This window comes from Zerene cesonia, chromosome 11, assembly GCF_012273895.1.
Source record: "Zerene cesonia ecotype Mississippi chromosome 11, Zerene_cesonia_1.1, whole genome shotgun sequence".
Taxonomy (NCBI): Eukaryota; Metazoa; Arthropoda; class Insecta; order Lepidoptera; family Pieridae; genus Zerene; species Zerene cesonia.
Window position 1 is genome coordinate 65,692 of NC_052112.1, and position 16,038 is coordinate 81,729.

The window sequence follows — 16,038 nt, forward strand, 5'->3', positions numbered from 1 at the left end:
TTTCTTATTTTTAATTAATTCACAAGCAGCTAAGCGGAACGTGTGTATGTGCGTCACGCAATATACATATTTAAGTAGTGAGGATTGAAGCGTCGTCCTCTATCATAGGACAATCTCAACTAAAGCGTCTACTGTATAATGTATCACATGTAAAAAACACAACCATACGTAACACGCACCTATAAAATGCTGTACCTATGTTTGGGCGATCTAATAGATGATAATGTGTGTATATTTTACACGCCTATTTTCATGTTAATGTGATTATGTATCACAGATAGTCTTTCGACTATTGTTTGAGAATTAGCTACATCTTGAAAGCCCTTGTGAAATAAATCAATTCACTATCGGAATATAATGTACAGGTTTTTAATTTCTACAAGGAATATATTCGTTAAAGGAAGTATTTGTAAGATACCGAAAAGAGTTTGTTTACTAAGCTTTCACCTGTCATTAAAAGTTTTGATTAAGCTCACGGTATATTTTGGGAACATACATGTGGATGTGGAACATTATTACAAGTACGATCTATACTAATATTATAAAGTAGAAGAGTTTGTTTGTTTGTTTGAACGGACAAGTCTCAGGAACTACGGGTCAATTTGAAAAAATTCTTTTAGTGTTAAATAGCCCGTTTATTGAGGCAGGTTACGTATGTACCACGCGCGAAGCCGGGCGGAACGCTCTTATATAAATATAAGAGCGGACGTCCTTATTAATACTGATTATTATTATCCTATACTCTACAATATTAAAGGACTCATAAACATTTTTTCTGAGACACATGTGATACATTATTTTTTGATTTATTACTTTTTATTCTTGACAAGTTGGTTGTTTCTACACTCATAAAGCAGTAGGTAGGCGTGTTTTTAGTTTTTATATTTTAATACCAAGTTCCTGCTTTATCCTATGCCAAATGCTACATACTATATATACAGCGAACCTTCTACATTTACAACTACAAGAATGACAATTTGCAATTGTGTAGTTTTAGAAATCCCGGTCGTTTTGAAGACGGTATAACAAACGTTCTCAAAGAAGAAAATGAATCCATCCCATTTAGCTACAGAAAGGCAATAACAAGCCTTGTTATCCGAGACGAATAAACTCCGCATCAGATAATCAATTAGAACGCGATGTTGGCGAATAAATATAGATTTCGTCCATTAATTACTTCATATTGTTATTATGACACGTATCGTATTATGTATAGCTGCTGTGAGCTGGTACTGCCGACTGCCGACTGCGACTTGGCACACGATCGCATGCATTTCAGTTACGTTGTACCGATGCATACTCTACTGTAGACTTACTGATTCTGTAAAATTATACATATCTATAGAATGTGGCTGTCGTTATAGTGTTGTAAAAACAATAAGGTTTGAAGCCAGGATAAAAAGATGTGGAACATAAAAAACTGTTACTAGATGGTGTAGAAAATGTAACAGCTTAGTATTTTCTTGTGTTTGATTTTACGCGAGTATTATACATTTTGACATTAAAATCTTTTTAACATTTTCCCCGTGACCACGCTCGCCGGAAAGTGTTCGAAACGTCGGGTTTATAATATAAGGAATGAGTCGAGTAATCGCTGTGAAATGCATTATTGCGCAGCCGTCAGTTCGGAACAATTGCCGACGCCTTTATCTACTAAATAACTGTATGCTAACCTGCAATCGCATAAGTACATTGGATTCGAGTTGTCTAGTTTTCGATCTTTCATACTTAAGCCCAAGTGGTTCACGTATATTCAAATGTCCACTGAGCATGTTTTAAACCATAATAAAAACCATATAAAAGTATAAGCTTTTATATGGTTTCGCTTTAGAACTAGGAGAATATACGTAACATAGTTCGAAGCTCGTGCCGCTGAAAAACATAGCTATTAAAAAAATTCATCTAACCATCTCACGCAACAGTGGCGCGCCGTCAATTGCTAAATTTTTAACAATTTATCCAGTACCGAATCCCGTTCTCGACACACAAGTGCTAAAAAATGGATTATTTAAAAAATAGTCGCGCAGGTGTTCGCCGAACGTTGTACTGCGCTTTTTATTTCTCACTTTGAGCTCTCGACCGAATGTGAATTATACTTTTAGTGAAAATCCGTGTTTTAGCAATACATTTTAAGTGTTTTTTTCGTTGCGATATTTATGAAATTCCTTTAATGTTCTGTAAAAGAATGAGTAATGGGATTGCTTTCATTTGCATATTTGAATGGTCGCAGGGAAATTAACTTATATTTTTATTTTCGTTTGTTACAAGTTTTATCGCTTGTTTAATCTTCATATGAGACATTGGGAATTTATCAATAAACCTAAGACTAACTGTAACGTATTATTTTTCTTATATTTCATTATTTTCTTTAAGCTCTACAATATAGAAGAAATATTTACCACGAGACGACAGTGTAGAGCCAATAAATCCCACAATATGAGAAGTGTGCAGGGCGCAATAAACCGCTGTTAGTTATGTGTATCGCATCAAAATATGTTTATGCGGGCCCTTAATTTAGCCTAATGTGAGGCCTTTATGGCCCAAATATCATAATGCAATGTCCACGTGACGTCACTCGTCGTAAAATATTATAGCCCATAACTAAATTATTGTGTAACTCAATAAAATAGCGACGATTGTAAACGTTTGATACAAGTTTAATATTGAGAAAGATTAAACTAACTTTTCCTTAATCTATTTAGCCTCATGATAAATTTTAATATCGTGAGCCCGACCGGCGACAAGTCAGATATTAACCAGCTAAATATTCAAAACGAAATCGCATGCCCTTAATATAGCTTCGTAATTTCATCAACGGAGACGAGTCTAGCGAAATCTTATATTTATCGGTTGCAAAGTCCAACTTTTATTATTTAGACAATACGTTAAAACCCAAATTATTTTTGGAGAGTCGAGCTCTCTTACGTGCTTAAAAGGAATAAATCCCATTGAAAACTTAAGTTTAAAATTTATTGCACTCGAAATAAAAAAAATAAAATAAAATATACATGAGAAGCATGTTCATTATTATACAAGTATAAATCTTAACCTTAATGCATGTCATTCACCTCGGCAAAAGAAAATAATCTTAAAAGGAATAAATTGGTTCTCTACAAAGGCTATTATTTAACTTTATCCTTCACATATGTATGTACAAAGGCAAATCTGTATTTCCAACCAAATTTCCGTTTCTTTTCGCTGAAAGTTTTAACGAAACGAATAACAAATCAACTCTAACAAAGGGCTCGATGGGGAGGCCTCGACGAGCAATGTTTGTAAGTTTTTCCACTAAAACTTCCCTCTAACAATTTTAATCTCATAACTACATTTACGGCTGTGTCAGGAAAACCATAAATCTCCAATAGAACAATATCAATGCATTGTAAGCTTCACACAAAACACATTCAATTAACTCAGACTTAACCTCGATAGCTATTTGACATATATTTCAATGCGCGTTTATTTCTTATTTCCCAGAAAGACGTATTTTTAAAATTAATCTTTATTATTTTTATGACCACCTCCTATAGAGCCTATAAAACATTTTTGCTCAAAAGGCTTACTGTTTGTGGCGCAAATAAAGAGATCTTGGCCAAGATTTATCTCGATATTGTCATCACGGTGAAGCTCTAACGGATACACAAAGAAAAAAAATCTGGTCAAGCAAAAATAATTCCACATTTGTTCAGAGAGTCGATCGGGCGGAAAGTAATCGTAAGTCATCTTTATGAAAAGAAATGCGCATCGTTCATATCGTTCTAAAACTTTTGAATTCAATTTAATTTCGGTCAAGTTATTGTTCGAAACATCAGCAACATGAAACTGCTGCATAGTTCCCAACAACATATATGAACCGTGGAAATGAATTGAACATCCTTTAACTGAATTCTGTCTCGAATCTGAGGCAAGCTCTCGAAGTCTAATTGTATCTAATTTCCTTAATTTACCTCTTGCTTTTAATTGCAGAAGCATTTAGATCAAGTGACTAAGTTACTTGTAAGTAAGGACAATTACACCGTTTTTATTTAGACTCTACTTAAATGCAAGTACAGTTAGTACAAAACAATTGGGTCATTTGAGAAGCATTTTATGCTAGAATTTTGTTTACTGCTTTCATTCGACAAAAAAAATAATTTCAATAGACAGTTGATACCATGTTGATTATAAAACTTTTTTGTGCAAAGATAAACATTTCGCATTCTCATTTTCTATTCATGAAGTTATAATAGAGATAAGGTATTTCAAACAGTCACATCTTTTGTGGTTCTTCGTAATGCGCATAGCTATCTACGATGTATGCAAATAAAGAGACAACATTCCCAACATAACGTGAGTCATCTACCGAAATATATCGCCAACACAGTTATTTTAGTTATTTTTACTTATTTTCTAAGCTAGTTTACAAAATTTTTAACTATTCATACCAATACTGTTGGCATTCTTTCCATACAATAATGGGATGCCAACACACTCGCAAGTACCGAGTCGCGTTGCAGCTAGCGAGGGACAGCGGGTGCCCGATAAATATTCATACTTGGCACTCTGCATAGAAACGACTCCTTACGGCTCCCGCTTTACGGGACCCGCTAATAACTTCACAAATCAGCAATTTAGACCTCGCATCTATCGTGATTTCAATCTCATCGTTTTCTTCAAAAATCTTTGATATTTTGAAATTGGTTTAACCAATTAACTAGCTGATATTGAAATATTTATTTTATGCAGTTTACGCAAACCTTATGAATATAATCTATTTGAAAATTACCATTTTCTAAGTTGAGCAAGTTTGAGCGTGTCTTTTAAAAGACAGCGCTATCAAACCTACTAATATTATAAATGCGAAAGTTTGTAAGGATGTGTTTGTGTTCGTTGCTATTTCACGCAAAAACTACTGAACCGATTGCAATGAAATGTCGTACGTAGACAGCTGGACAACTGGAATAACACATAGGCAACTTTTTATCCCGATATTCCTACGGGATACGGACTGACGCGGGTGAAACCGCGGGGCGCAGGTAGTTCCTAATAAAATAACTTGAGTCATTTTATGTATTTAAAATGCATGTGTTCAGAGATTAAAATTTTTTGTTTTCCCGTTTCGCATCAACATTGATGATAAGTTAGTCATTGAAATATATCGCATCCCAACGTTGTCAAGTTATAATATAACATGTCAAATATTTATCTTCTCAAGACAAAAAATTCACAAATTAATGAGGTCGTCATTTATCTTATTGTTTTCTGTTGACGGAGCGAATTGAATCAGCTCCATTTATGTTAATTTACTTTGAATTATCCGATATCGTTTCTAGAAAAGCTATTATTTGTTTTATCTTTCAATCTAAACATTCATATAAAGAGTTCAATCGTTGTTGTTGTTTTATTTCAGTGGGAGATTGCCTACTGAAGTTAATTTCAAGATAGTGTTGATTTGTCTGAGATAAATGCCAAAGAGGAATATTAACAAAGTATTATAGTCGACTGTAGTAAATAGAGCTAAACAAACGCTGAACTTTTAAGTGAATTTTTCTATGTTCGTTGGGTTGGGCGTAATTAATATTAAGAAATTCTTTTTATGTAGCCAGAGTAAGCGAAGTTTACAAACTTACAATATACTGATAATATGGTGTATTCATTCTTTCATAACGTCGCCAGTAAATTTTAAAAGTTATATGTACATACGATGTTCATCTTCGTGTGTTATGAAAGCCAGGCGATCGCTCATCCAGCCACAGATATATTGAAGTAAAGGTATACTTCATCAGAGTTGAATTTTGGAAGATGTGGACTGTAAGGAGGCGAGCCAGCGGTGCTACAGACAACTTGCGGCGCCAGAACACTGGCTCCTCACTCTCCACCATTTATTCACTCCACTAAACTTTTATTTCAAGAGCCTCTGGATTATACTTGTGTTTTACAGGAAATTAAATTACCGTTAGAAATTAAATCTTTTCATAAGGCGCGTATAAACTCAAATTTTTAATTGAAATTTTTAACGGAATCAGACTGCCATTATGTTTTTAAATTCAAAATAATAAAATACAAACCCCTTTATTGGTACATTTAGTATTAGTTTTTTATTATCAGTAACGATTTTTAAATATTTCAATAAGATAACTTTAGTAAATATATACAAGGATCATGAAAATCATACAAAACTAACTTTAGCATAGTATAGTAAAGGTTGCTTATCGATACATTTCATATAAAAATACTAAAAAAATTTTCACTCCCCATAGTCCATAACTACTTGTTTTTATTGAAATAAATCGTTTTAATTTACGGGTAAATACCGCGTCGCCTTCCAACCATTGATGATTACCCTCCTCAAGTCCCCGGCCCAAAGGATTTAATTTAAATAAACGTGTCAGCTCAATCGATGGATATCGGAGCGGTCGCCCCTTGAGGTAATTGGGAGTGCTAATCTCGCGGAGACCAAGTTTTAATTTCAATTACTTTTACCGTACTCGGTCCTCACACCTGCGATCTATATAATTAGCTAAGTAAATCCGACGTTTGAAGTCCATCTATTTTTGTGCAATCGCCTAAGAATAGCGAACGAGTGAGTATTAAAATTGTTAAGAGAAATTAGACTCAACGAGCGTGCGGGAACATCGCTTCCACATTTTAGTGCTCATATAGCGCTGCGAATTTTCAATGAATTTAAAATTGCTAAGCTTCGGGGAAATTGATGACTGGAAATGAGTTCATGTTTTATAAACACTAAGTTTTAATTTATCATATTAATGCTGCAATTCTAGACAACATATAATTACATTGACAACATTTATTCTAAAATCTATTAATAAATAAATATATAAAATAGATCAGTTCAAAAAATTGAGTCGTTCGTTGCTTCTTAATATAAAAAAGTGGAATAAATAGTTATTATAGTTTTTTTAGAAAATGTTGAATGATTTGTGCAATTGACATTGTGAGGATTGTATTTCAATTTGTTTTCTAAACGAATACTTTATGTTCCTTCGTCTACTTTAAATTTCAATTACTGATATGATGAGTATATCGATATAAAGGGTAGACATAGAAGTACATTTTCTTATTGAATAAAATTATAAGCAGACGCGTTCCCGTCGCCTTTATACATCGCTCAAGCGCATAAGTGGCAATTATTCCGTGAAAACGGATCGACTCACTGTCAATGGCAAATCCGAGATACGTCTGAATAGTCGTAAATGGGCGCCCGTTGTAGCCCTGTCGCGATAATATCTCACTCGATGGCAAAAGACGAATATTCACTCGAATTAACAGACGTCGACAGCACATTTTTCTATTATGCTCTATTAATAATGTCCATGCCATGACTCAACTATCGAAAAGCCTTTTCGAGTAAGTGCCGACTTCAATTTGATATTGTATTGCTTCTTTCCATTCGCAACAGATGCGTTTAAATAATCGCATACATCTGTATGCAAAGGTGAAGCGACACGCGAAACAGCACAATTGTGTCGCATTCCGAGCGCATTCGTTTGGGTCGAAGCGATCGCTTTTCAGTGCACTGTCAAATATCTCCTCGCGTTTACAGAAACTTCATATTAATATAGCAATTCCGTGGCCATTTAGAAATGGCAGTGCATATTTCAACTGTTGCATGAAATGAGTCCCCGTAGAAGTCGAACGTGCGTGGTAAAATTTCCTCAGGCTCGAAGAAAGTCGGCGATAAAAATTCTTTTATTGCATATATACAAACGTGATTCGAATATGAACTTGGGTTACGGATCTACTTTCAAACTATTTATTTTCCTATTTAAAGATTCTGTTTAAGAATAGGTGTTGCTTGTAACATGATACACCACTAGTTCTAATGCGTACCCCTGCGTGTAGCTTACCAGAAGGGAACGCATCAGCGTGTACGACGGCCCGATCGCAGATGTGCGTCCGTCCTACAGCGCAGTCCGAAATAGCCGCGTATATTTAGCGGGTGCACACGCGTGCAGCAGTTGGCAGTGATTCTGGACACTAATTACTCGTGACATCGACCTTCACGTCTCTCGGGCCGGCGTGCATTGTGATGCTGGCTTCTAGTGGCCGAACTGTGTCAATGCGATTGTTAAAGTACACGATGAATTTCGCGTATAGTTTAATGATGAGATACAGACACAATTTAGTATCACGCTGCCATAAATGTTTAACGATATAATCACAATTTTATTAGAAAGATTTAAAATGGAAAGGGACACGCTAAATATTTGCGCTTTGATGGCCGTAAAAACAAAATCATCCTTTTCAAGTAATATCATAAATTGTATGAAATTAACAAAATCATTTCAAATTCTGCCATTCGAGAATTCGAAGTGGCTATAATTACAACGGCAATGGCTAACCCTTTTGTGATAGGAATATTAATGAGGACAAGTCTGAAGTTTGTCCTTCGTTACGGCCCGTCCCAACTTCGACACCGGCTTCACTTCAAAGTCAATTACAACTAATAGTTAGCAAAGTATAGATTTTTCAATTTTCCATCACAATATGCCTTAAGCGATAAATCTCATAACGGACTTAATTATATGACTATTTCACAGTATTCTTTTGTTATCGCCAGCATGATCAAAAGATTTTACAAATCTTTCTCGTCGAACACAAAATTAATCTGGCCTGCATCAAAGCAAACCAAATTTAAACTTTCAATAAATCATTCAAGTATGTAATATATTTACGGGAATTAATACATAAATGGATTTAAGAGCATATTAACAAAAATCAAGTTAATTTATACAAATTTTTAATGCAACTTTTTATTTACAGGAGCGCCAACCCAACCTGCGTTCGTGCTCTCGGTCCCAACAACTGATAAAAAAGAAATTAAACAGAAAGGGGACGAAAGAAAATCGAGAAACAGTAAGTAAAAAATCATTTTATATTCTTAAATTGGATTCAGTAAATCATCCATAGCTTTCTGCAATTTCTCGACCGCAGGAGCAGCTGGTGAAAAGATTATATTTATTCAACGACAACTATCATTGTATAAGCAATCAAGAGACGAGCTCACTCATTCCTGTGTCACAGTTTATTTGTTTATGTAGAGCTGTGGAACTTGTGCACCCTACAGTTAAGATCACGAGAACTTCTGACGGAAGCCCAAACTATTAAAATAATACAAAATACACATAAACATTATAACTTACACAAGGGTTACAAGTTTGCAGAGGTTTCTAATTTATGGACCCTCTAAGTTGGTTCACTTTAAAAGTGTTCTTATAGCATATACAGATGTTTTAACGCGATTATAAGCGTAGATATATACACAACATGAGGACAATAACATAAATCCAACAATGATTCAACAGGAAAATATCGTTTGTTTACATAATGAAATAAATGAAATACGTTACACATCAAATGTAAAAGCTTCCCCACAAGCCATCCCGATGTTGACGTAACGTTATGTAATAAAATATATGATGCATTATATCCCATGTTATCAGGAGAGTATAAATCCTTGGAAATGGATGCTGCTTGCGGACCAGCTAGCCGCTGTAACACACATCACTATTTATCTACATGAGAGGTTTTGTTTAGAAACCACAACTTTGTTATAAAAATCCAACATTTACTCATGAGAAATTTATTTCAGGGTAAAGTTTTAAAGATGTTTAAGTTTTAAAATATTCAAGATCTTTAGTCTTTATTAAGTTGACGTATCTCCACCAATATTTTTTGTCGTTTACAATAGACATACAAGCATTTTTTGCAGAAATAGACTTGCTGAAAGAATGAAGGAAATAAGTCATTTTTTCCTCGGAAAGGACTCGATAATGCCCACAAAAAAACTAAATTGTAGTATTATACATTTACAAAACTTTTTTCACATGTTTACAAAACATAATGGTTATAAATATAAATATAATTTCTTGTCGGTTACCTTATTTCATTCTGGCCTACGGTCTGATTCATTTGTTGGGTTAAATAATATTATTATCTATGAATAGCGTCTCAAATCCATTTATAAAATTATGTTAAATTAAATTATATTTCTCATTCCTAACTCTAATCTTTAACTTGTTCATAATAAGATTTCGTTGTACGCGTGCAGAGCAGTCTGGCAACATTGTATCTAAACTGTGTCACTAGCATCGTGTATTCGGCAAACAGTAAAGATATAGCTATAGCTACATGATATAGCTTGAATCTCACGTTTTTTCCGGGAGCGACAAATCTTTAATCTACTTGAAAATTCCAACGGATTTTCTGGATACGAAACTGTCAATATAAGCAGAATAACGTATTAAGACATACAAAAAAATAAATAAAACGTGACTTCCTAACTCGTAGATAAACTCTCCGCTATTATTTGGATTACAACGTTCGTAATAAGAGCAAATTGTCGCAGGCTAATTCCCGGGAAATTGTGAGTAGATCTTTAATAGAAGTCATTTCTTTTATTGTTCCCTAAATCCTAAGTCAATAAATTAATTTCTCGCTTTGTATTTCCGCCCTTTGCAAATAAAACCTTTTTTGGACATTAATGTGCTTGAGTAAAATTTTAACATTTATAATACTACCCTGCCTTTCACAATCACATTTATGGAAATACTACCTGCACCCCGCGGTTTCACCCGCGTTAGTCCGTATCCCGTAGGAATATCGGGATAAAAAGTTGCCTATATGTTATTTCAGTTTTCCAGCTATCTACGTACCAAATTTCATTGCAATAGGTTTAGTAAGTTTTGCGTGAAAAAGCAACAAACACACACACATCCTTACAAACTTTCGCATTTATAATATTAGTAAGATGGGATCATTCAAATAATATGTATGCAAATTAATAAATTTAAATAGTTATAGTTATAGGCGGTGATAAAACTCAATGCAATTCTATTCTAAGCAGCACTTGTACAAAGAATAACACAAATATATATCATTTTTGATGAGCATTTTGTGTTGTATTATAAATTTCCAATATTACCCCTTTTCAACCAATTCCACCATGTTAAGCAATATAAATTCTCTTATCACTTCACCAATAACAAAAGTTGAACTCAAATATTACCACCGATTTGCTCCGTTTATCGTCTCAAGTACTGCAATATAAAAGGCAAGATTAAATAGCCCTTTGGAATGGCGCGAACTCGTACGACTTAACACAATCAACTGCGCAACGACGTTAAAAGCAGCTCATAAAGGAGCACAACACAATTAGCACTGCTCAAAGGTGCTATTAGTCTGGCCAACTCATCCCTGTAGGTCACCCGCTTTCTTCACGCGATTTCAATGACTCCGTCTTAAGTTCGTTGATAGATATTGAACGTGTTGTATCATCGAGTTTACTTAATATAATATGAACAGGCATGGTGTAAGAAGTTGGGTAAATTCGAAAGCTAAACAGGGATAAAACTTGTATCTTCCACACAATAGCGCCTCAGATCCTGGCACTTAACCAAACTGTATGTCGCCATCGTGTTCTACATACGAGTTTCAGGTTTTAACAAAAGTTTGTGATAAACAGGCATCTGGAGTAGATTCCATGAAAATTATTTGGCATTTACTAGCTAAATAATAGCCATTGACGCCTTTCTAAGTTGTTAATTTACTTAATGGAATCCAGAGAAACACTAAGAAAGACGTCTGAATTTAAAATTAAACGCATTTTATTTATGAAACGTGAAGAGTTCGCAGAAATTATACAGAAAAATACAGCACTTTTGCTCTCGGAATAATCACGGAGAAAAATAAAGTAACTTTAGAAAGCTGTTTAAATGCAATTCACATCTCCGGGGATTCTCCCGGGCTTAACATCTCTTCAACTCGTAGATTAAAATTAACCTGCCCTGTGTTATGCAATGCATTTATAAAAATTGTGAAAAATATTAATTTTATTTTTTACACTCAGTTGGTTGTGGCTGCATCTCATAATCTCATCTAGAATAACAACTTTCCTGATCAGCTCAACTCATATTTCTACCAATAATTGACGGAGATATTTTAGGCGCTTCTATTGGTTAGATCACTATTTATTGTTTCAAATACATAACTGAACTGATTATGATTTTCGTTGATTTATGATATAAAACTCAGTATATAATTTAAACACATATTCCATACCTTGTCTAAAATATGTGTCAGAATATTCAAAATAATGCCACCTGCCCCCAAACAGTGGAATCGATTCATCGCATAAAGAACCCAATATCAGGGTCAGTAAATAATACGATGGAATTATGCCTCTGTTTTCCCTTTTGAATAATCAACATAAATACAGAGGCATACTCATCATTCTAATAGCCTTGACCTGATTAAATTACGTCCCAGACTTTCCGTCAGCTCTTTTACATTCAACTGATCTGTAACCAACAATTATGCACTATACAAGCTTTTCATCTGCTGCTTCCCCCGCACAGTCACAGAAAATAGTGTAGTGAAAGTGAGAAACAGGCTCTATACTACTCTAGTTTTCTACTTATCTCTAGACACAAAAATCATATCACAAAGTCGCTGCTAAAACAGACAAAAAAAACACTTGCATTTATATGATCTCACTAGTTGTTGCCCGCAGTCGCCTGCGTGGTTTAAAACCATGGTACTTATTTTCATCACCTATTTTATTCCTTTGGGGGATAGAATTCATCACAATCCTTTCTTAACGGATTCCTACATTGTTATGGCTATTTGCAAAGTTTGCGCTGTGCATTGATAGATAAGTCAGTTAGTCGCCTTTGCATTGTATATATGAAGATATTATGCTAGCACAATAATTAGTGAGGATTTAGAATAACGCGAGTGTAATATATAAATATGGTCTTTACAACTAATATTATATTTATAAATGCGCAAGTGTGTTTCACGTTGCAACGGAGCAATTTTATGATACGATTGCATAATCGCATGCATTTGCATTACTCTGATATTTATTAAAACCGACATATATTAAAGTTTAGACGAGCAAAGACGCGGGCAATAGCTAGTAGTTTCACATAAACGTTAAATACATTCGAAGCCACAAATTAATAGCATTAACCACAGCCACGAGAAAGACGAGCATTCGCTGGAACTATGCCGCGACCAACTTGTGTAAAAAGTTGATTGCCTTTATTGGATGGCAGATGGATGATATTGAAAAGGTTAGATTCCTGTTAAGATATTTTCATTTCAACATCTTTTCTAATTGAGCACTGTCATATGGAAAATCAACATTGTTTTTCATTACAATCTAAAAGGTTTTTTGTTTGATTAATTAATTATTAATCATAATTCCACGAAACTATACTAAAATCGGTTCGATACATTAAAATACAATTTAATCATTTAATTAATGTATGTTTTGAATGAAATTGCATAAATTATTGAATCTATTTGGAGGAAAATCATGTAAAACGCGCATTACCAATTTTATGGGCATACCCACATATTTCAGTTATTTTGATAAGTGTATCAGTTATAGTCAGTAAATTATTAGGCATTTGATGAGAATCTTTAAATGTTTTATTCTGATTGTATAAGTATATTCATGTGACTATTTGAAGAATACATACTCCTTAAAAAATATATAGAAAAGTTATATGCGTCTTCATCTCGTTAGGTAATAAGCAAAAAATTCCAAAAATAAATACCCATTTTAAAGCCGATTATTTCCAGTATTGACATACAGGAAATTAGTATTTCGAAATGTGTGCAGCACAAATAGTATCAAATAACGGATTTCTAACTAATGAATGTATTTCGAGTCCATAACTAATTGACCGTCAGCAATGACTACTAATCTCCTATATTTTAGGATATTTTAATGGGAGGGTCGGAATACATTAAATTGACCAAAACACGAGGATAATGGCCATTTGTTTTGTGTCCAATCCATTAATTCGCGGATTGAGCTCGGATCCGATGCCGGCATCTGGTGAAGGAACTCCATGTTCTAACCCATAACGACTCGCATCGAGCCCGGCGAGACGGATACGATATCGGATACTAATAATGCGATTTACTGTATAAAACAAAGCACTGAAGTTTAATTTAATGAACAAATTTGATGAATTCTCTCCAAGCATTTGACAAAACATTCGCAATGCACTTGACCAATTCGTGGCGAAGTGTCGACTCGAACATTTAAATTTAGTTTTACTTTAAAACGTTACGCCAACTGTTAGTTTATGCGAACATAATTAAAGTAACAGAATTTTCAGTTTTACGGTGACGCATACAATTTATCAAAGCCACTATTTTTATCGTTAAAGTTTAGCGAATGACGGTTACCATAATCGTAACGCAAAAGTTAGCCTTCTACTAACATTTAATAAGTGAACTCGATCGGGGATAATCCCGGTTCACTCGCTACCTACTTAGAACTTCACCTTTTGGCTAATTGTTTGAATGATCTGTATGCCTTGGTCCAACTTGTTTTATTATTTTTATCATTTATTTTCTAATTGGTTATATGCTCGTAGATTTTTACTGACCAATTTCCTATACTTTATAAAAGTTGAATTATGATATTAATGTTGTAATATTTTGTACGTATGACCTAATTGTCGACTACTGAAAAATTCATCTGCTGTCTACCTTGTCCAGTAGTCAGCGGAGTTTTTCATTAACTCTCTTTAGTTAGTCTTTAGTTGAGGTTTAAATAATGACTGAAATAATGATGAAAAGAAATATGTTATATTCTTTTTTCTAATTCAATTCATTTTCTTTTTCTTATTTAAGTTCATTGGCTTTGATACACGTGGAGTCGAGATTTCTGTTACCAAGAATTATTCAGTGCGTTCACAAATGTTTTTCTTTCATAATTGATATATATATAATATATTTAAAACATTCCGCTTTGAGCGCATTCTTTGTATAAAAAGAAAGCAAAAAATCGTGTAACAGAACCGCCCTCTGCGCCCCTCCCGCCGCAAACTGCCGGGTCTGTTATAAAATTCTAATGATAACTCGTATTCTCTTATTTACGAAAAACATTTAGCGGTAAGCCTCGAAACGAAATAAAAGACAAAATTTAATTATATCGTCGGTTCACAAATAAATTGGGAGGCTTAGTAAATAATGTTGAGTGTGTGAATAGGCGAGCCAGCGACGAGCGGTGTGGGCCGTGTCAACAGACGGAGTTATTTGTTATTTGGTATATTACTACACATATTAGGAACAAAATCATAAAATAAAACTATGATCAGGTTGATGCACTACTCATAGATAAGATGTCTTACACAATGTGTGATGGAATATTTTTATGGACCCTTTATGGCACTACATGCCACAAAAACTTCGCATAAAATACTCAAATATACATTTTGCGTCTTATAACGTATTACGGTTTTATGATAGCTGACTTTAAGTACACGCTATATTAGATCGGAGATCCGCCTACGATCTCATTTGCGTGTGGGAACGTCGCGTTATCACATGCCAACCTTTTACCTTTATTTCGTCGTCTTCAAGTTTTATTTTTGCAACAAAAATAGATGTCAATCCAAAGCCAATCTTTTTGTTAAAAATGGTGTATGTATTATAATGAGAATAACAACCATATAGAGTATAGACAGACATACAGTAATTGTAATCTGATTGAGACAATATTTCACAACCTCACGTACTATTTGAACTTTAAAGAGTGTTATTTGGTAATTTGATACGAAGCGTTCCTGCCGCTAGTGTGTAAGCGGCCTGCACTAGCAGTGTATGGGCGCGTAACTCAAGCCGCGGCTCGTAATGAAGCGCTGTAACGCGATCGCCCAAACCGCTATTTAGGAGCCGGCAGTTTACACGCCTCGTGTATAATTTACATCGCACCATATTTCAACATTAAACTTAGACGTATACTATATCGCTAAACGATACGCTGTGCCGAGTCATTCCACTATTGGTATACATATTATTTAGTTGGCAATTTGATTCGCTATTTTGTGCAAATATTATTAGTTGTTGAGCTTTTCTTGCTTTTATTATGTACTACTACCTATACTGCATAAAAAACAGTAACGAGAATTTTTTTATATATTAAAAATTTATTGACGAATAAGTGCGTTGCAATTTGGATTTTTGTAGATCTCAAAACGGTGTTTTTTTTTGTCTCTTTGTATGTGCGTAAAC

General features: G+C 34.3%; 1 protein-coding gene across 4 annotated transcripts in view; it reads left to right on the plus strand.

Moving 5' to 3' along the window:
* LOC119830392 (FMRFamide receptor-like) overlaps positions 1 to 16,038 on the plus strand; it is a 101,394-nt gene that overhangs the window by 62,188 nt on the left and 23,168 nt on the right. For all 4 annotated transcript variants that reach the window (XM_038353396.1, XM_038353392.1, XM_038353394.1 and 1 more), the window contains one exon: positions 8,764 to 8,856. Coding sequence is in view for 1 of the 4 variants with exons in the window: in XM_038353392.1 (XP_038209320.1) it covers positions 8,764 to 8,856 (93 nt within the window). In the remaining 3 variants the exon portion in view is untranslated. The remainder of the gene's footprint in view (positions 1 to 8,763; positions 8,857 to 16,038) is intronic.